The following is a 23,181-nucleotide window of genomic DNA, read 5'->3' as shown; positions in this document are numbered from 1 at the left end:
TACAGCCGCAAGAGGGCTCTCTATGTTTTCAGTGTAGACTACAGGAGCACTGAGCAGCATAGAGCGCCCTCACGCGGCTGGAGACGGTAATGTTTTCTCTTGGTTCATGTCTCTTAGTTCATTTCTCTTGGTTCATGTCAAATTAATTTTGATAAATAAGTCGCTCCTGACTATCAGTCGCAGGACCAGCCAAACTATGAAAAAAAGTGGTACGGTATCATAATACGGTATTTATTCAGGCTAGACCAGCCAATGTGCATGTGCAGTCATAATGTGCTTATGACTTTGCATATGCATTAGCTGTTCTAGCCTCAGGTTTCTATGGGAACCGGAGCTTCTAACAGCCGCTGCAGTGATGCAATGACTTTACCAATCAGAAATTGGCTCTTTCATTTAGAAGGGATTATTCTGCCATATTGCGCGTGGTGGTTTCTCCCATTCATAAGTATAGGTGTGAACTGTCTTTGTATTTCTATAGTCTCTGCTTTGTGTGTGTGCGCATCCATGTTGCCTAGTAACGAACGTGCTTAAAGCGGGATCATGTAATTTAAGCAGAAACATTCAAATTTCTGATTGGTTGGTAGGTGGGATTAAACTGAACAACTCAAGCCGCCATGAACTTTTCAGAAAACTTTTCTCCATATGCCTGCACCTTTTCCATTAATTGTATATAGCGGGACGTTATCCCTTACTTCGTAGCATGAGAAATACATTTCATTCCGCGTTTGTTGCATAAACATTATATCAAACATTTATCAAACTCTTGTTATCATTTTATCAAATAAATTATATTGCAATTGTTTTATTGCCCAGCCATACATCAGACTCGTTCACACCAGACTATTTTTAAACTTAAAACAACTGATCTTGTCAACATTTATCACAGACTGTATAAAAACATGGACGTAGTGTCAGTGACGTCACCCGTAGACTCTTGAAGAGCGTTTCTTAAACTCAAAGTTTGTCGCTCGACATTTACAGATTCTCTCAGATTAAAAATTAGATTTATGAGCTGAAATAAGATTTTTTTTTTAAATCGCTAGAGACATTCACAGATAAAAGGTCTGTTGTGCACCATATCTGCTGAATGAAAAGCTGATATTCATTTTGCTCTTGATATGAATTGACCAACGGCTTGTGATTTCTTGCGTTTGGTGCGAAGAGGCCTTTACGTGCCACTATGGCCTCAAAAAAATAATGGTTTTGTTAGAAGCAGAATTCAGTGCAGCGGGCAGGGGACATACCTCACTGACTATCAACATGTCCATGGGGATCTGGGGGGATATGGATGGGCTGCCATGACTGGATGAGGGGGAGGATGATGTGGAGTTATGGCTCTGCTGGATGAGATCAGGCAACAGGTGAATGCGGCCTGCATAGCAGCTTCCCTCCAGGTGACTTTGACTGTGTGATGAGCTCAAACCTGGACCCATAATGGACTCAGGAATGGGACGCAACTTTTTTTTCTCAGCTATGCTCTGGAACCAAGAACAGGGACAGTTCAGTATGAACTTTTGCAAAAAAAGAGAACAAGGCCCTGAGGGAAGGAATGCTGAATTCTGCAGAAGTTATCAGCTTAAACACTGTATTTGACTCGTTTGTCTTGTGCCAATAAATAAATTAAATCAGTACAGAAAGGACTGGAAAGGAAAAAAAAACACCTTGGAACACATGATGGCAAAATATATGATATGATATAATATGTGAAATGAAATTGAGATGAATTAAGAAAAATTATTTTTACAATACCTGTCTAACGATTAAAGTTAGATCTTTGCTAGGTGTGGTGGCGGCTGGATCACTCTTTGATTCATCATGAACAAGCATGGTTTTCACTGACTCCTTTTCATTATTCAATTTTGATGAGCTGGAGAGGGAGAAAAAAAATCATCCTTAAAATATTTTTGGTGTTCTATATGGTTTGCTGAGTAGTGTTTTAATTAATTGGACTGTGTCACATGCCATGTCCTTGATTCCTCTGCTCCTGAAGAGGATACATCACCCTGCTCCAGCTCCACCACGTCATCATCTACATCTGAATCTAAATCTTCACTCGATGAGGAGTAATCTGTCACCTTATGACGAGGTCGCACATCCTCCACTGCACGCAGCTCCTTGGCCAGAGCAGTGAGATCCTGGAGATGTGGGAAAAGTCTACATGTAAGGGTCTTTGTCAACAACACTCCTAAATTGATTCTTCTCTTTCACACTGAAAAGTTGTATCTATTACAATAATAATTTGTAGAGTACTCAGCAAGTCAATAACTTAATGCAATATGGTTGCAATTCAGGAATGTTGATAAGGCATAAAGATGCATCACTGTAACAGTAAAAAAGTAAGAAAAAAAAGGCAGCAAATCAACATCTCTGCACAGCAACTTGACATATGTATCGCAAAAAAAAAAGCTTTAAATTAAACTTGTATTAAAATTATAAGGAATGGTGTAAACAGAAAATGTACAGCTATTCAAAAAGATCCAAGTGCAGTAAAATAAAATATCACAATACAATATGTGCGGACAAAGCAAAATTGTCATCCAACCCATCACGTCAACCTAGTTTAAATTGTCAGAGGAAATGACTGATTAATGGGGAAGATGATCATGTTGAAGAACACTATGGACAATCCATAAAATTCCTAAAAAAATCCATAAAAACCTCAAGTAATGCAAAAGGAGTAAAGAAAAAGAGATCTACACCCAGAATAAAAATGTTCAGTGTGAATGCATCTATCATTCAGTTCAATAGAAACTGTCATTAGAAACAATAGAAATCTGACTAAATATGAGGCCTTTTTGTCATATCTGCACTAAAGGACAACAATTACTTACAGCATGTCTAGTTGGTCTTACAAACTCTTTCTTCTTTTCAGACTTATTCCCAGCAATCTCTGGCAGCTGCATTGGTGAGCCCTCAGACTTTGAAGAGGCTGCAGAGAGTGATAGTGCACAAGAGTTATTTTCAGGTAGACGAGTGGGACATGTCCAGATCACTTTTTGCCAAAGTCAGTTTGATCCCCACTGCTTGTTAAAAAAGCTCATGACAGAGATGTGTCTTATAAAAAAATGTCATTTTATTTGGTTCAGTCAATGACAAACTAAATTCCAGAAATAAATTCCAATATTTTGTTGAGGTGGGTCAAAACGGCAATTTTCATCTGCGATACAGAGCCAAATTAAGGGGAGGTAAAAATGACTTCAGAAAGATGGCAGCGTTGTGATATTTTCACACATAGATTGGTTGGTCTATTGATAAAATTAGTTGACTTTAGTGCCCTAATGCAATCTTTTGTTGCATATTATGCCATTTGTGACCCTTCAAAAATAGGACTTTTAAATACTTTTACATTTTTCTTCAAAGTTTGGATGTCTGTTACTCAAGAAGTATTAAAGATATCTTAATACACTTTTAGATTTTGGGTTTTAACAAACTTTTCTTTTGGTATCTTCATTTTTAAGGCCATATATGGTTCAGTTCCAGAGATATACTGAAGGGGTCTCAATATGGCTCCAGGAGTCAGTGGTTTAAAAAAAAAAAAAAAAAAGTCACTTTGCATACACCCGATTCTTTTTTCTTTTAAAGAGAAATGTCTGGAGAACAAATAATGTTGAGACTAGAAATGTATCATGTTTCCCTCTATCAAAACAATTGCATAGCTCACACCGGTCTTTTTGCCATATATATAATTTTTAATAAGTTTGCGTGCCTGAAACTCAAGAAGTATTAAAGATACCTCAGTATGATTTTACATTCTGGTTCATTTCCAAAGGGCCTACATGGTTCAATCCCAGTAGTCTCAGTCTCAGACGTCACACCCACGGACTGTTGGCCAATGTCTGATGCATACAGTCATGCCCAAAAATAAGGGCACCCTTGGTAAATATGATCAAAGGCGGCTGTGAAAATTAATCTGCATTGTTAATCCTTTTGATCTTTTATTAAAAAAAATGCACAAAAATCTAAACCTTCATTGGATAATAAACATTTAAAATGCGGGTAAATATCATTATGAAATAAATGTTTTTCTCTAATACACATTGGCCACAATTAAGGACACAAATAACTCTGAAGTATATTTCCATTCATATTGACAATTTTGAGTACTCCAGGGTGATTATGAACATGAAATTATCCAGCCATTGCTTCCTGTTTCACAGAAACATATGGGAAACCAAAGCCCAAATTCCCTTAATCATCCATCACAATGAGAAAAACCAAAGAATACATTTCTGATGTGCAGTAAAAGATAATGGAGCTTCACAAATTAGTGAAGTGGCTATAAGAAAAGAGCTACAGCAGTGAAAATTCCCATTCCCACCATCAGGGCAATAATTAAGAATTTCCAATCAACAGAAAATGTTACGAAACTGCCTGGAAGAGGACATTTGTCTACAGTCGTGGCCAAAAGTTTTGAGAATTACATAAATATTGGAAATAAGTTGCTGCTTAAGTTTTTATAATAGCAATTTGCATATACTCCAGAATGTTATGAAGAGTGATCAGATGAATTGCATAGTCCTTCTTTGCCATGAAAATTAACTTAATCCCAAAAAAACCTTTCCACTGCATTTTATTGCTGTCATTAAAGGACCTGCTGAGATCATTTCAGTAATCGTCTTGTTAACTCAGGTGAGAATGTTGACGAGCACAAGGCTGGAGATCATTATGTCAGGCTGATTGGGTTAGAATGGCAGACTTGGCATGTTAAAAGGAGGGTGATGCTTGAAATCATTGTTCTTCCATTGTTAACCATGGTGACCTGCAAAGAAACGCGTGCAGCCATCATTGCGTTGCATAAAAATGGCTTCACAGGCAAGGATATTGTGGCTACTAAGATTGCACCTAAATCAACAATTTATAGGATCATCAAGAACTTCAAGGAAAAAGGTTCAATTCTTGTAAAGAAGGCTTCATGGCGTCCAAGAAAGTCCAGCAAGCGCCAGGATCGTCTCCTAAAGAGGATTCAGCTGTGACTTAATGCTACCCATATGCTTCCATATGGCCATTTCAGTTCCCTGACCTGCACCCTATAGAAAATGAGATGAAAATTCTGGATTAAGAAATGGTCTCTGATCTCTTGTCAGGTGTTCTCTAACCTCATCAGGCATTATAGGAGAACATTTTGAACTGTTAAACTGGCAAATGTAGGTTTAAAAAAAAATATTCAATAAAAGGGTGTCCTTAATTGTGGCCAATGTGTATTAGAGAAAACATTTATTTCATAATGATATTTCCCCCCATTTTAAATTCTTATTATCCAATGAATGTTTAGATTTTTGTGAATTTTTAAAATGAAAGATCAAAAGGATTAACAATGCAGATTAATTTTCACAGCCTTCTTTGATCATATTTACCAAGGGTGCCCTTATTTTTGGGCATGACTATGGGACACAAAAGTGGAAACACTTCAGGAATGTCGAAGTTGTTATTGGATTGGTTGAATTCTGGGGAAGGGGAAGGGGAAGGGGAAGGGGAAGTCATGGCCTAATGGTTAGAGAGTCGGACTCCCAATCGAAAGGTTGTGAGTTCGAGTCCCGGGCCGGCAGGAATTGTGGGTGGGGGGAGTGCATGTACAGTTCTCTCTCCACCTTCAATACCACGACTTAGGTGCCCTTGAGCAAGGCACCGAACCCCCAACTGCTCCCCGGGCGCCGCAGCATAAATGGCTGCCCACTGCTCCGGGTGTGTGTTCACAGTGTGTGTGTGTGTGTTCACTGCTCTGTGTGTGCGCACTTCGGATTGGTTAAATGCAGAGCACAAATTCTGAGTATGGGTCACCATACTTGGCTGCATGTCACTTCACTCACTCACTCACTCATTCTACAGAACTTCCGCGAGACGTGTGTGTTGTGTCCTTCACGTTCTGCATAGAAACAATTGATACCGTGCCAAACTGTTACAATCGGACACTGGAGACGAGAGGTCCAAGAGCAGTGTTTATTGGGTAATCCAAAAATCAAAATCCAAAACAAGCAGGGGGTCAAAACCATCAAATCAGCCTTGAACAAAACTAACAGGAAATAAGAAACTAGAAAACACAAGGAACGCGAGGAAACTGGGTGACGGAAATTAAGGACTCCATGACACAGAGAGAAAACAGACAGGTTTAAATAGACAGGATAATGACAATGAAAGTGAAGGCACCTGAGTGCAATTAACAGGTGTGCAATTACGATGATGAAGGGACAAGGCTTTGTGGGAAATGAAGTGCCTGCGGTGAGGTGCCTATGGGGAAGTGAGACCACTAGTGGATACCCGGGGAAACACAGACCAGACACCGTGACATTACCCCCTCCTCTACGGAGCAGATACCAGATGCTCCACCCAAACACAAGAACAAACCAAGGAACACAGAGACCAGTAGGGAGGTAATAATGGTAACTTTCAGAATTTGCATAAATGGAGTGTAACTTCTTTGTTGGTACTGTTACTGTGCAGACAAATGGGTAGCTTGATCATTCACAGGTTAAATGCCTTTTGCATCGTAACATATCAGTTTACCAAATACTTATGTATAATTTCTAGGGTTGTCCCCGACTAAGGATTTTCATAGTCGAATTGGAATTTTTGAATCTTGCCGATATTCGACTGATACTCGAATCATACGTTTTGGGTGGGACAAAATTCATTAACAAGAGTCAAGTCAGACATTCGACTTACATAATTACTGATGTTAACACACAGGGAAAATGTGTAACGAACACCTTGCAGATAACGGGGTAATAATGTTTTATTTTTTGATTAACAGATAGCTAGAAACCATAATTTACAATTTTATTTTTTATTATTGTTTTATAATTATAACGTTAGCCTAAAACGTTAGCAGTTCTGCATTTCTGTTTTAAGCTGCGCACACTGAAGATGACCAGTAGAGTGACGCATTTGATAGCAAGTTTTTAATCAATGGGATTCAACTCATAATTTCATACAGAATACGCTTCGTTATTTACACAACAACGTTTATATTAAGACTTACAGGGTATTTGCACAAAGGGCCCGAATGCACATGAACATATCTGCGGTGCTCTGAATGAACTCCTTTTGTGGACGCATCTTTCACAAAACAATGTGCAGCATCACGGCAGCTAAACTCTAAAAATTCATAGCATTTTAGCATAATAGTCTTCTCATAATAGTATCTATATCATAACAGTCCCAGTCATAGTTACTAATATTCTGCATTGTACTAGTTTGACCTGCTCACGCTGTGCGCTGAAGAGATATCACCTTAGTACTACAATGAAGCGCTTGACTCAAAACCAAATGCATCTTATATCAGGTAAATAATATATCCACAATATACATACACCGGCTGAAAAGTTTTGTAAACACTTGTACCCTACCTCAGTTTGAGTCTTGGTAAAGTTTTAAATCCCTGCCGCCAAGATGCTCCACTGTCGGTCACGTATTATGGAAAGTGAAACATAAATCTATAGGGGTGGTTGGATTTATTTACACACTTTAAAATATTAATTTGATAATTTATCATAATAGGCTGTAACTTATAGGGAGAAAACCGGTAGTTCGATGTGAAATCAGACATTTGAGCTCCCCCATATAGTCAAAATGGAATAATTAATAACACCCCGCGAATATTCAACCATTAGATTGGTAGTCGAATCAGGCTCCCCGAATCAAAGCATCGATTTATCGACTATTCAGGGTCACCCCTTATTTCCTAATTTATCTTTGTAAAGAAACCTAAACGCTTCACTGGCTACTCTCTGCTGTCTCAGATAATGACATCTTTGTCCTGTGTCGATAACCGTAGTATCTCAAGGGGACAGGGGAGGTGCAAATCCGTTTATTGCAATTTGCGACATTACCGCTAGATGCCGCTAAAATCTACACACTGCATCTGTAACATTTAAGAGGTCATGTAAAAACATACTGACCTGTTCAGAACTTAAAAAAAAACTTAAAAAGAAACTGCTTTTATTGGACCTAAGCTGTCAAAATGACTCACTTTCAACTTCCGCATTATTACATAATAAGAGACGAATACATCAGCACAAGACAGCACAGCACAGCACATCATGCACATATATTTTGTTAGTGTTCAAAGTGTAGTTAATTTTGGGAAGGTATATTGTGTATTATTACTAGTATTTCTACTTTTTTATTCCCATGTCATTCAGGGGATATTATTGTTCACAAATAAAAAGGCTCTGACCCAGAAATTGTACAAAGAGTAGCCACATATCTATCTATGACTGTCTACACTGCACGATGAACCTCTTATTAGGGCCCGAGCACCGATGGTGTGAGGACCCTATTGTATCTGCTCTGTTTCTTATTATTATTCTTCTGCTTTTCCAAAATGAATTGCATTTTTAAGGGCTTAAACATGATCAAAAAGTCATGAAACTTTGCACACGCGTCAAACCTGGTGAAAATTTTTCGTCTGATATAGGATTCAGAAGAGGGTGTGGCAAAATGGCTCAACAGCGCCACCTATACTAAAAAAATCAACAGCCTTCCAGCTATGTTTCACGTACATGCACGAAAATTGGTACAGGCATGTAACACACCAATACCTACAAAAAAGACTCTTGGAGCAAAATTATAAACCTAACAGGAAGTCGGTTATTTTTAATATTATGAGCAAATTTTGTGAAATTTTTGTCATTTCCATGCGTTGTATTTTAACGAACTCCTCCTAGAGATTTATTCAGATCAACACCAAATTTGGTACACCTAATCTAAAGACTTTGCGATGTTAAATTGCGAAGATCTTGAGTTTTCGTCGAAGGGCGTGTCCGTGGCAGCCTGGCGAATTTTGATGATTCGCCATGAAAATGAAGTTGCTATAACTCAGACATACAATGTCCAATATGCCCCAAACTTCACATGTTTGATAAGACTCCGGACCTGAACAGATTGACATGCCCATATTCAGTTATAGTCATAGCACCACCAATTGGCAACAGGAAGTGACATATTTTACACTGCGATGAACTACTCCTAGAAATTTTATGACATCAATGTCTTTTTTGTGGTCAGTCTAATCTAAAGGCCTGTGCGATGTTCAGTTGTGAAGATCTTGAGTTTTCGTTAAAAGGTGTGTCCATGGCGCCGTGACGAAGTTCGATGTCTCGCCATGGGAATAAAAGATGTTATAACTCAGGCATAAAATGTCCGATCTTCCCCAAACTTCACATGTGTCATAAGAGTCCTGGCCTGAACACATCTGAAGGCCAATATTTCATCGGGTGTGGCAAAATGGCTTGATAGCGCCACCTATACACTTTCAACAGAGTGCACCTCGAGCTACGTTTCATTTACATGTACAAAAATTGGTATTCACATGTAACACACCAATACCTACAAAAAAGTATCTTGGTACGAAATTCGACTCCCAACAGGAAGTCGGTTATTTTGAATTTTCTCTGCAAAATTGGTGTTGTTTTTGCCATTTTGAGGGGTTGTACTTTAACGAACTACTCCTAGAGATTTATTCAGATCAACAGCAAACTTGGTCAGTGTAATCGAAAGGCCTTTGCGATGTTAAATTGCGAAGATCTTGAGGTTTCGCAAAAGGGTGTGTCCATGGCTGCCTGACAAATTTCGATGTTTCGCCATGAAAAAGGAAGTTGCTGTAACTCAGACATACAATGTCCAATCTTCCCCCAAACTTCACATGTTAGATAAGACTTCTGCCCTTAACTGATCTACATGCCCATATTCAGTTATAGTCATAGCGCCACCTGCTGGCAAAAGGAAGTGACAATTTACGCTGCAACAAACTTCTCCTAGAAATATTTTGACAATGTATTTTTTGTGGTCAGTCTAATCTAAAGGCATGTGCAATGTTAAATTGTGTAGATCTTGAGTTTATGTTAAAGAGCGTGTCCATGGCGCCATGACAAAGTTTGATGTCTCGCCACAGCAAGAGAAGTTGTTGTAACTCAGGCATAAAATGTTCAATCTTCCCCAAACTTCACATGTTCGATAAGAGTCCTGGCCTGAACATATCTGAAGGCCAATATTCCATTATAATGATAGCGCCACCTGCTGGCAACAGGAAGGTTGACATTTATGGAATATACTTTGATATATTTCACTTATATTTATGACTTTAAATGCATATTTCTCACCGTTCACCTTTTTACTAAAGCCACTCGCTGCCGGTGAGCCCGGGTGCGAGGGCCCGTTCATCGCTGCTTGCAGCTTTAATTTACATTGTGTTTGCACTGTGTTAGTTATGATCAATGCATTTGTGAGACTGCAAAAACTGAGTTGCAGTGGTGAGACAACTGCATTCATGTGCTCAAGAGACATGACTGTGATCGGATTCAATGCTCAGAGCTGCAACCTTTGATGCACCGGCAGTAGTTCAAAATATAATGCCATTAATTATTTTATATTTTACAAAAATATAATATTTATTTTCATGATTAGTTAATCTCAGCAACTCTAATAGTGTAATATAGTACAAGATTTCAAAAGTGTTATACATAATCATTTCACAGTGGTACTTCAGGAACATATTTGGACACCCTTCTAAAGAGTTTTGTATTAGTTTGAATTTCAGTGTGTTATTAATAATAATAATAATAATAATACTCACAACGAGCCCTGAACATCTCCCCTGTGCTGGCTTGTGATCCAGTTTGAGAACTGGAGTTACTGGAGCCAGACGAACTCCCACTACCTGGTCTAGATGAGAGCTGTTCAACCCGCTCCCACAGCAGCCGTGGCTCCATGTTACTACTGGGAAGAGAGGTCAAAAGACAAAATTACTGACATTTTCCTGAGAAATATAAACTTTTACATGTACAGAGTCAGAGGTGAATATTATATGTATAAATTATGTTAAAGAACACACATTCCAGCATTCCTCTGTCCAGTTTGGTTGTTATGCATCCCAGTTTGTAGTGGAGAATCTCGACGGGATAACACAGGAGATCTAGAAGTTGTTCTTACTGGCACCTTGCAGTAAAGTAAGAAGAGGATCTTGTCAATATTAAATACATATTATGTTACATTTGATTTTATAGCAAAAAAAAAAAAAAGTAGCACAATCAGAGATCAAGCCGTTTTAAAAGGTGGAGAAAATGTTATTTGTTAACACCATGCCAGATTCTGTGGCTATTTTAATGGCAAGAAAATTTTATGGTAAAACTAAATCAGGTTTTTACGGTGTATTCTTGTTTAAAATTCTAAAACTATATTTGGTTTCTACTTGTGCTATCAACTGATCTGAAAAATAATAATTATAATAATTGCACATTTTACTGAAATCAAGATTATTCCCACCTTAAAGTTTTTAAATATACTTTTACATTAATTTACATTAAATTAATAATTTCACTTTCAATCTTCAAATTAAAGTAGAAACAACATACAGTATATTTTTTATATTTGTTTTTATGACTGAAGGTGAGTATCACTGATACCAACCAAAGGTGCAACTAAAAAAATTTAATATCATGGAAAAGTTTTATTTAAAAAAAGTAATTTTAAAAATACCTTTTTTGTAATTTAATTCAAAAAAGCAAACTTTCTTATATTCTAGATTAATTGCACACAAACTGAAATATTTCAAGCGTTTTTTGTTTTAATTCTGATGGTTATGGTTATGACTTACAACTTAGGAAAATTAAAAATTCAGTATCTCAACAAATGAGAATTATTTTCTCAAAGATCAATCAAAAAAAAAAAAAAAAAAAAAAAGATTTACAAAACAGAAATGTTCAAGATCTCCAAAAGCAGGTTCAATTATGCACTCAGTAATCGTATGGGTCTCCTTCTGCATTAATTATTGCTTCATTGCAGCGTGGCATGGAGGCGATCAGCACTGCTGAGGCGTCACTGAATCCCATGATGCTTTGCTAGCGTCCTTCAGCTCTTCTGTGTTGTTTGTCAGATGTTACTTATCTTCCTCTTCACAATACCCAATAGATTTTCTGAGAGGTTCAGGTCAGGTGAGTTGACTGGCTAATCAAGCACAGTAATATGGTCAGCAAACCACTTGGAAGTGGTTTTGGCACTGTGGGCAGGTGCTAAAGTCCTGATGCAAAATGAAATCAGTATCTCCATAAAGCTGGTCAGCAGATGGAAGCATAAAGTGCTCCAAAATCTCATGGTAGATGGCTGCATTGACTTTCGACTTGATAAAACATAATGGACCAACACCAGCAGACGTCACGGCACCTTAAATCACCACTGACTTTGGACACTTCACACTGGACTTTGGATTCTGTGCATCTCCAGACTTTCTCCAGACTCCAGAAGAAATGCTAAATTTACTTTCATCTGAAACACAGCACTTTGGACCACTGAGCAATGGTCCAGTTCTCTTTCTCATTACCCCAGGTGAAATGCTTCTGACATTTTTTTACTGGTTCACGAGTGGTTTGGTTCTAGGAATGTGACAGATGTAGTCCTTTTCCTGAAGACATCTGCGTGTGGTGGTTCTTGAAGCACTGACTATGGATTTTGTCACCTCCTTGTGAAGCTCTCCAAAGTTCTTGAATTGGCTTTTCCTGACAATCCTCCCAAGGCTGTGGTCGTCCCTGTTGCTTGTGCACCTTTTCCTACCAAACTTTTTCCTTCCAGTCAACTTTCAATGAATATATTTTGAGAATCATTCTGTGAACAGCCAGCCCTTTCAGCAGTGACTTTCTGTGGCTTAGCCTCCTTGTGGAGGTTGTTGATGATTGTATTCTGGACCATTGCCAAGTCAGTAGTCTTTCTCATAACTGTGGTTGCATGTTCTAAACTAGTCCAAGAGCAGTGTTTGGAATAACGGCGTTTAAAAGAACGGCGTTACGTAACGACGTTATTTTTTCAGTAACGGGGTAATCTTACTAATTACTTTTCCCGTCGTTACAATTCCGTTACTTAATGCGGTGCGTTACTATGCATTGATTTAATATGCAATCCGAACGCACCCCTGGCTCACACAGCGAGTGAGCAGGAGGGTTTATAACGAGATAAGCGATTATGATTGGCTAAGGCAGAGTCATGTGTTTCATGGTGGCCAATCAGAGCCAGTGTTTTTACACACACGCGCCAGCGGCGCCAAACACAGTCACACACACGCAACAGCTACACAGAGATTCGCAGCAGCAGGAGAAATGGCGAGTCAGGAGCAATCCGATGAAAAGTTGGCATTTTCAAGGTGGAGATATAAGCACTACTTCAAATTCATTGTAGTCAAAGGCAAGAACGTGCATGTAATGTGTGACACACGCATCTACAAAGCTAGTGGCCAAAAACACTTTTCTTACAAAGAGTGCAGGATAAAACTCTTGCTGTCTGTTGACGTGCAATAAATCTCGAAAGTTATGTACGAACACCTGTCTGTTCTACTTATTTCAACTTACTTGTGAAAACTGCTAAAAAAAAAAAATACTTTGACATATAGCAACTTTTTTTTTTTTTTTTTTTACAGTAATGCAAATAGTTACTTTCCCTGGTAACGAGTTACTTCTATTATAGAGTAATTCAGTTACTAACTCAGTTACTTTTTGGAACAAGTAGTGAGTAACTATAACTAATTACTTTTTTAAAGTAACGTTCCCAACACTGTCCAAGAGGCATCCATTATTTATACAAAAAATTAATCAAACTAATCAAGCTCAACATTTTTTAAGATACTGATTTTGTATTTTTCCTAAGCTGTAATTCGTAACCATCAAAAAAAAAAAAAAAAAAAAAAAAACACACACACACACACACACATATATATATATATATACAGTATATATATACCGTATTTTCCGCACTATAAGGCGCACTTAAAAGCCTTCAATTTTGTCAAAAAACGACTTAATCCGGAGCGCTTTATATATGGATCAAGGCGCTCTGTCAAAATGTTGACATTCCCTTTAGCGTTATGCTCCATCTAGTGGATGCATAACGCAAACCCAGTCAAACGTTTGACTGCAGTATCTTCTATTCTATGCGCCTTATAATCCGGTGCGCCCTATATATGAAAACAGTTCTAAAATAGGCCATTCATTGAAGGTGCGCCTTATAATCCGGTGCGCCTTATAGTGCGGAAAATAGGGTATATATATGCACGCACAGACACACACACACACACACACACACACACACACACACACACACACACACACACACACGCGCAGGTGCTTCTCAATAAATTTGAATGTCGTGAAATAGTTAATTTATTTCAGTAATTTAACTCAAATTGTGGAACTCATGTATTAAATAAATTCAATGCACACAGACTGAAGTAGCTATACTTTTAATTGTGATGATTTTGGCTCACATTTAATGAAAACCCACCAATTCACTATCTCAACAATACCAATAAAAAAAATAAAAAAAGCACATTTAGTGAATTGTTGGCCTTCTGGAAACTATGTTAATTTACTGTCCATGTACTCAGTACTTGGTAGGGGCATTTTCATTTCTCTGCGCCAGATTGCTGATGTATTATCCATGGGCATAGATGGCCATCCATCAATTATTGCGTATTCTACGTATAGGGATAAGTACTGGGGTTGGGAATCGTTATAAATTTTCTGGTTACACCTAATGGTTCCGGTTCCAATTCCAGTTCCATTAAAATCATTAAACAACTATTAAAAAATAGCTCTAAATATAAATGCACAATACTCAACTACTAAATGCTCAATACTGTTTATTACTTACAGTCAACTTAATTTAACCTGTTAACTGTCACCTGGCCCCTCTGTGGGCCACCTACTTTTACGTCACTATATTACAATTAAATCCTAATCTAATCACGACAAGCTATATATCGTTGAAAAGGTCTAAGACTTCTAAATAGATATTTTACCAATCTTTTTTGTTAAAAATTATGTAGTAAAAGTAATAGATTAATTTATGGCAAGAGTGCACCTCTAAAACCTACATCATAACAGGACTGTTGCTTTTTTTCTCTATCACACTTTAGAAATCATCAGAAATTATTTATCACTTGAAAACTTAAAATCTCAAAATTCATTCTTTGAAAACCATTTTAAATGTAAACATTGCATTACCATGAAAATTGTACATCAAAATCATGTTACAAAATGTTTTCAGTCATGTATTATACAAATTTAGGTTTGGATCATGCACTTTCAAGTCTATGTTCAAAAATGTGAGTGACTGTTAAAAGGTTAAAGGTTGGAAATGTCAAAATGAAACATATAGTACAGTATACGGATCTTCATAAGTAGGGTTGGATATTGTTAGAAATTTTGCTTATCAAGCAGGAATAAGCTGGTTGGCCAAATAGTCCCTTGAGGGCAGAGACACTTGTTAATTTCCCTAAATTAATTAAATATAAAATGTAAAATGGTATACTTATAACCATGAATACACCCTCTCCATAAAGCCCTTATTTTACAAATAATAATGCAGTCAGGAGATGGTGTGATGAAATCAGTGGTTTCCACATTTTTAAACACTAAAACTTGCTTGTGTGACCTTTGAGAATAAAGCTTGGTGACTCTTGTGCAGCAAACACATTTGAGCTTCCATTATTATTATACTGTATAGATTAGAATAAAAGTATGAGTAAAATGTGTTCATCATACAAAGTGATCGTGTCTTTTTAGCAGACTTGGATTAAAGCACTCAATTCATATTCATTCTTCTATGATGTCTTTAGAAATTGTTTTAAGCTTAAAAGATTTGGTTGAATGGACTTTGAATGGAGGGACAGAAATGTCACAGGTTTCATTAAAATATGTTCACTGCACTTTTGAAAAGGAAAAAAAATATATATTGGTATGGAATGACATGAAGGAGAGTAACTGATCACAGACTTTTCATTTTGGGGTGAACTATACATTTAAAGGTATTAAAACTACATTTTAGCCTATACAATTCCAGAGTTATGGGTGAAAACAAATGTACTCAGTGCCACTTAGTATCAGACAGATGTTTCTAAAAAATGTATCACTGGTCCCTTTTCTTACCCTCGGGGGCAACTCTTCTTCAAGGGTCTGCTCAGGGGGCTCATGGCCCCTGGATTTAGAAACAGGTTGAGAGTGGTCAGGGTATGAAGGGTGTACTGGGTGGTGCTGGTGAGAGGAGCCCTGAGAGCGAAGATGAAGCTGTGCGAAAATAGGAACAGGATCACTGAAGGACTGGGAGCGAGACACAGGAGGTGCAGATGAGTTACTCTTTAGAGCAGCTAAGTGAGACCACTGGACCTTTCAAGGAGGGGGAGAAAACAACAGGAAAGTGTGACATGGAGGGTAGACATGCTTAGCTATCAATGAGTAAACAAAGACCAATGATAAGGATGATGCAGACTGTGAAATATAAGAGAGACTATTAATTCACAGATGACAGCAGGGTTATGTCACCCAGAATCTTTGAGCAGGTTTTTTTTTTTTTTCACATTCACATGTTTTTTTCACATCATGACTTGTTTTGTCATGAGTCTTATGCTGTGTTCCAGACAACTCGAAAATCAGATTTTTCCCACTTCCTACTCTGAAATAACATCTGGAACACCACTTAAAGGTGTCATCGGATGCCCATTTTCCACAAGTTGATATGATTCTTAAGGGTCTGAAAAGTAGTAACATAGTTTAGTTAAAATTTCTCAATGGTAGTTTAAAACAACACCCTTGTACACTGTCAAAAACAGCTCTTTTCAGAGCAAGCCATTTCATAAAATTTTCCATTAAATGCAAATGAGCTCTGCTGACCCCGCCACTCTCTTCCGAGTTGCTCTCTGAGAGACTGTTTACTTTAGCCGCATTCATCATGAAACTCGCTAATTAGCACATTATTAGGAAAGACGATTTGCAAAGATTAATTAAAAAAATCCTTATATTCTTTGGTGAAGCTGGTGTATGTGTGACATCACACAGACAGGCATCTGAGATTGGCTTGATTTGAGAAAGGGAAAATGAATTGAGATCAAAAAAAAAACAGGGTGAATTTTTATCATTATAGGGTGATTATATACATGCACTGCCAACACACATTTTAGTTCAAACACCTTGTAAAAGTGCATGTACAATATGGGGGCCAACCAGAGTGTGCTTTTTACCTTAGTGTCTGCAAAGTGCATTTGCAGCTTTTGACCGCTGAGTGGCACCTTAACCACAAGTTATCATACAAACGCAGCAAAGCACATTTTTGCAAATAGCCGTCAACTGTGCCTCGCCGATGTGGTACATTTGAAGGCTGCAGTCGGGAAAAATGAAAGAACACACTATAGTAAAAATATTTTATATTAACAGTCTTTACTCTAAGCTTCACAGTATTATACCATATTTTAGATTTGAACAACTAATGATCAAAGATTTGGAGCAGCATCGGCAATTAGATCACGTTAGATTCCTTTCAATTTACAGGTCATAACTGTATCAGTCTCTGTTGTAGTCTTGAATATTTATTTTTAATGCGTATCCCATACTGTAACCTAAAATAAACATGCTCTATTACCATTCATATTCAAGTGTTTGTGCGGAAAATTATTAATGCACATGCATTACAGTGAGGTGCCCTCAAGATCACTTAAATTTTTGCTGATAATGAAAATGTAAAATTGGGTTGCCTCACATACATAAAAAATATGTATATCAACAAAGCTTGAAATGTCTAACTCAAATCATAAGCAAATACTCACTGATTGTGTTATCTCTGATGGTTGCATTTCTCTCTAAAGGCATGTCCATGTGGAGATAGTCAGCACTATGAATGTTATCTTGCAGCTGACAAGAAACATTAGTTTATTAATAAATAATCAAATGTCTCCTTTTTCACAATTATAATGTTACTTCTGCCTGTGTTTTGTGGCAAACTTAATGCATGTGCTTGAGCGCGGAATATATTATGGCTCATTATAGATTAGACAGTTAATTTAATATTAAAGTGTGATTAGTTGAATAATGACCTAAATGAATGTCTAGTAGTAACTAAAAACTCTTAACATGGAGGCAGCCCTATTAAAATTTGTTAAAGTTTTTAAAGCACTTTATAGGTTTGCATAAATTCTGCTTTCAGAACGGTCCATAAACTGAGAGATGACATTCTTAAAACTGTTTTTTCCTCTGAAACACCTGATTTCGGTGTTTGGAAACAAATATTGTGAATCAGGGGTTGTTTTCTATTGTTGTTGTATTGTGTTGACTAATTTATTCATTTTAAATTGTATTATTATTATTATTATTATTTTGTTAATATTATTACATTTTATGGATTGACCCAATCTCCTCCTTGACCCAACTCTGTATATGAAACCATATTATTTATTTATGTATTTTAAATGGATTAATTATTATTAAACCACATTTTAATTAATAGAAAGAAATGATAAAAAGTGATAAATGTCTTAATTCATGGACATAATTTTCATGTTGTGGGCTCTGTATATGGGAAATGTGTTAAAAAAGGCCAGATAAGGAATAAATGTGTCACTTGCTGAAATAAATAAGTTAATTATTAATGTAAGTTTCAAGCCTTTTATAATTTGTGACAATGTAACTATAATGCCAAAATATGTGCTAGAACAAGGTGTAGCCTATAACACGCAACAATAAGCCACCCCTTCAATTGTTCTATTTTTTAAAGGCATAATGCACACATCCTTAAATCTAATCTAAACATTCCAAGTTAATATCCTACTTTTTGTACGATTTCTAGTTTTTCCATGTCACAGTTTTAGCCCATTATTCTTGATTTCTCACAATTATAATCTTTGTTGTTGTATCAAAGTAAATTGTGATGTGAATAAAGTCTCATGAACGTGTAGCCTTGTAGACATCGATAAGTATGATTGTACAGTGGACCAACGGCCAAGGTCAGAATTTTTCGTTCAAAAACTTTCATTAGCATGTAGATAGAAATGAAAGCTCCTTAATACAACATAAGGAAATTATATAGTTATAATGGTTTTCAAAATTACTGTTTAATAACGATAACGTAGTAAGAGTCTGTGTTTTTTTTATGCATTAGGCTGCAGCCTATATGACTATCTCACGTTTTGAAATTAACTTTCTAAAAATAAATTTTAGATTAATTTTCTAATGATTTAATGTATGTGTGTTATGAAGTATTTGATGATGTTATATTATAAAGTTATTTTTGTTTCGTTATTTGATCTCTGTTCACAAAACAAAATATAATTCCAGTCAGTTTGCAAACGGTAGTTTTATTAATGACTCTAAGACACGACTAACTTGCAGTTAATGCGGTGGCCCTATGACGGTAGTAGTCATTTTGGTTGGCTACTTCTGTAGCATCTGATGACCCCTTTAAAGTCAGATATCCAACCTGTGCACTCTGGGTAGATTGATAAACTTTAACCTCAGCAAGATGCGCCATCTGACATCACTGCTTCCAACTAACGTGTGGACATAACAACCTTATGTCAAACTTAAAAACATTAGACATTAAGATTATAAAATGATACCTTAATTGTAACTTTTCATCAACTTTAACTTATTCATCAATTTATTTTATGTAAAAAAATAAATAAAAAAATCTGTTTTTGGCGAGACCACATGGTCATTATATTTACGTGACATGTGATTGACTCAAACTCAATGAGGTTTGAATTGGGACATTTCAACATGGATGTTCCCTCTTTGACCTTGTCTGGAACACGGCATCAGGTGATACAGTAAGCATAACTAAGGGTGGGAAAAAAAAAAAAAAAGATTCTCCGAAGCTTTGTGATTTTCTCTTTAAATGTATCTGAGCTTTTTTTTAATTTATTTTTTTATGTGCAGTGTCTCTTGTGTGTGCTAGACTAGAGTCATACTCTTCTTACTGCCAATTACACACTGTAGCAGCTAGACCAATCAGACACGCAATTATTTGTTATATTTAATAAATAATCCAACAGACCACCTCACCCAGTGACAAAATAGGTAAGCTAACACCCAATATCAGAACATGGGCCAGTTGTATAAACATAGCCACTATGCTAAGACTGTCTTAACAACTGGTTTGATCAACTAGCAGTCAGGCAAGGGCAGTTTCACTTTTTGGATTCAAATTGCAGATCAACAATAGAATCGAATCAAATTGAATCCAGAATCATAACTGGATAAAATTTTGAGGCGTCTAAAGACTCCCACCCCTAACCATGCTGATGTGTTTACGCCTAAGAAAAAGACGTGCTATATAAAACAAACACACAAAGTAATTGAACAAAGACAGAGGTATTAAAATGGTACCCCTTAATATTCAACAATTACACGTTTAGGTTTAAAAAAATGTAATATCTTTCTTAGAATCATTAAACAGATACAGAGAGACAGAGATGGGAGGAGAAATAGGAAAAACAGGACTGAGTTATCTCAAGTTACTTGTGGTTCCATAGGTCTGTGCATGCCTGAGCACTCAGTGGAATTTCCATTGGAGTATAGTTCAGATCCTTGTGGCAAAGTAGACTGCTTGGGTGGAGCAGAATGAGAGGTGACCTGAAGATTCTTACGATACCTCTCATCAGCCTGTGAGAGGGACAGAAAACAGTATGAGAAAACAACAACAACAAAAAACAGGATCAGCAGCTACCAAGGCAACACACAGATAGCATTGTGCCATTGATACAATGTTGAGTTTTGATCCAAACCATCATTTTAGTTGAGATTGATATTTCAGTGTTTAAAGTATGTTGGATCAGCATTAATTTTTTTTTAAAAGTTGTCAGCACACATGGGTAAAGAATTAATAGTGATTTGTGGTTGATTACCACAAGATCATGCAGGCATGTATCTCTGCAGAACACTAGTGGATGTCTCACAATCAGCAGGGCATGTCAAACCATGATGGGCATTTTCAACTGCTTTGGCCGATTTCCTCTAATCGACTAGGGGCTTGGTATAGGGGTGGGTCTTCAAGTATATTTATATAAAATAATAATAATAACAATATGTGTAGTTGCACACTGAAAATGCACACTGATTGATAAACACCCATTCTGGTTGTGTGTGTGCACTTCACAGTAATCTAAATCATGCTTCCATATTAGAAAGAAAACAAAGGTGCATCCTACAAGAATTCTTGTTTGTTTAACCACTTGACATGCATAACTTCTCTAGGCTTCAACAATGGTGCATCTATCTTAAAAAGTGAATACATCTTGCTTTAGTAATAATTATTAGGACATTTCTGATTAAAGTTTCAACAATATTTAACAGATTTCTTGAAGTGCATGAACATTCTTCATGACATGAACATAAGAATATCATAGTTTACACATAGCCCATGTATTGATCTATGAGTCAATGCTTGCAGAGCACCTTGCTTAAACATGTAATCAATCATTCATAATTATTCAGAAATGTGACAGACATGGCTATTTTGTGATATTTTAAAAGAGTAAGGACTACATAAGACTAAATCTTATGTAGGTAGATTTGCTGCTTTACCATGTTAAGTTTTAGCCATTATACAATTTATTGCCTTTTTACTCCATCAAAAATGTTAGTAATCACTCTAAGTTATATATAATTTGAAAGCTTAAAACCTCAAAATGAATCCTTGCGTTACCATGAAAATAATACTTTTGGTGGTCTCCTCCCCCTAAGTGGGTGGTGTATTGAGTCTCAAAATGATCTGTGATAGAAGTAATATTGACATAGAAAGGTGGATATTTGTGACAGGAAAACGCATATAAAATGAAAATGGAGTTTGGGTGTTATTTAATGGTCTAAATAAAATCTCACAAGAACCTCAATTTTGTTTTATTTCAAATTTGAAATATAAATTATTTAGAGATAAGTCTTACATTTTATAGCAGTTTTTGTGTAAAATATCTGTTATTAAAAATATAAATTTTATATTAAATAAAATACAAATTTTAGAAGTGCATTTTCTTTAAAGAAAAATGTAATTTTTATAACTTTGATACTTTCATATTTTGAAATTATTTTACAATAACAACAATACAATAACATGCTGATTGTTTTCTTTAAAGAGAGTCCAACTTTTGGTCTGCATTACATAGCGTACATTAATTATAACAATTTAATTTTAAAAAAAAATTAATTAAATTTAAGGGACATTGTAGATCCAGCTGGTTGTTATCTCAGAATAAACCCAGACAGGGTGATCAGGACCCCGACAAGAAGCCGGAATAACTTGCTTATTACACGGGTAAAAAGATTTATATTTAACATATCATGTGTTCAAATTAATGCTGAAGTCTTTTATTGCAACACGCGTTAGTTAACTTTCACGTATATGTTAAAAAATGGGGGGGTAGCAGTTAAGAGGATAAAGAAACAGTCATTAACATTCTTGAATGTGCCGATGACAACTGAATTGACTAGCTTTTAAGTAAATTCATACTTTCTTTTTCAGATGTCAGAGAACATAAATGAAAAGAGGAAGTAGACTGATGCAAGCCATCTTTTGAAAACTTGAACCATTGGATCACTTGTTGTAACGACATCAGACTTCTGAAAATAATGTAATTTCTAAAGGATCCAATGCTTTTGTCCTTTTTGCCCCACTCTCTCTCTCGCTCTCTCCAAGCATTTTTCTCTTTTTCTTTTTGTCATTGTGTTAAACTGTCAAATAAAATAAATTGACTCAACTGCTGGAAAGGTGTCATTTATGTTTGAAAAGGTTTTCCCCAAACTTCGAAATGGTCAACAATATTAATGTTGTTTCAACATTCAATTAAATTCAAGTTTATTTGTATAGCGCTTTTTACAATACAAATCATTACAAAGCAACTTTACAGAATATTACGTTTCTACAATATTTAGTAGTAGCTTATAAGTGGTGACTGTCAGTTTGTGCGCGTATGACAGGATTTTTCAGAAAAAATTAATACAAGACGTTGTCAGCCAGACGATGAACATTATTAACATCAATTATTATTAGGGGTGCTCCGATCACGATCGGCCGATCGTTATGCACATCTAGTCAGTAAAGCTGGTTCTCTAATCAGCGGTAAATTCCATCAGGTGCGTGATTTCACATAGAGCAGCTGTTACTACACAGAGCCATTGTTAACTGAGAAGCTGCGCAAATCCACGTTCATTTTCAGCGTTTATTTGCGCATCTTCTCAGTTAACAACGGCTCTGTGTAGTAACAGCTGCTCAATGTGAAACCACGCACCCCTAATTATTATATGATGCAGTCACACTTGTAGCAATATTTGTTAGTTTTGTTGTTGATTCAGGGTTCACATTCACATTAACTTGGTACATAAGATGTCAACATTATGTTGACATTTCAGTTTTACTTACAATGTTCCAACAAACATTGATCAA

At 36.4% G+C, this 23,181-nt stretch overlaps 1 protein-coding gene across 3 annotated transcripts in view; it reads right to left on the bottom strand.

The window, feature by feature from the left end:
* The window catches only part of LOC132142477 (mitogen-activated protein kinase kinase kinase kinase 4-like), a 151,900-nt gene that overhangs the window by 41,148 nt on the left and 87,571 nt on the right, over nucleotides 1–23,181 (bottom strand). Inside the window, exons 15-22 of one of the 3 annotated variants that reach the window (XM_059552372.1) lie at nucleotides 20,262–20,405; nucleotides 15,906–16,142; nucleotides 10,829–10,932; nucleotides 10,571–10,713; nucleotides 2,832–2,929; nucleotides 1,963–2,135; nucleotides 1,750–1,867; nucleotides 1,245–1,478 (exon numbers count right to left, since the gene is read on the bottom strand). In XM_059552372.1, coding sequence (XP_059408355.1) covers nucleotides 1,245–1,478; nucleotides 1,750–1,867; nucleotides 1,963–2,135; nucleotides 2,832–2,929; nucleotides 10,571–10,713; nucleotides 10,829–10,932; nucleotides 15,906–16,142; nucleotides 20,262–20,405 — 1,251 coding nt within the window. Of the gene's footprint in view, nucleotides 1–1,244; nucleotides 1,479–1,749; nucleotides 1,868–1,925; nucleotides 2,136–2,831; nucleotides 2,930–10,570; nucleotides 10,714–10,828; nucleotides 10,933–15,905; nucleotides 16,143–20,261; nucleotides 20,406–23,181 lie in introns of those variants that run through there. The other 2 variants (XM_059552370.1, XM_059552371.1) reach the window with 2 other exon arrangements.

The sequence above is a fragment of the Carassius carassius genome, chromosome 6 (genome assembly GCF_963082965.1).
Source record: "Carassius carassius chromosome 6, fCarCar2.1, whole genome shotgun sequence".
Classification (NCBI taxonomy): Eukaryota; Metazoa; Chordata; class Actinopteri; order Cypriniformes; family Cyprinidae; genus Carassius; species Carassius carassius.
Note: the sequence above shows the minus strand (reverse complement) of the source record. Positions and strands in the feature narration are given on the sequence as shown.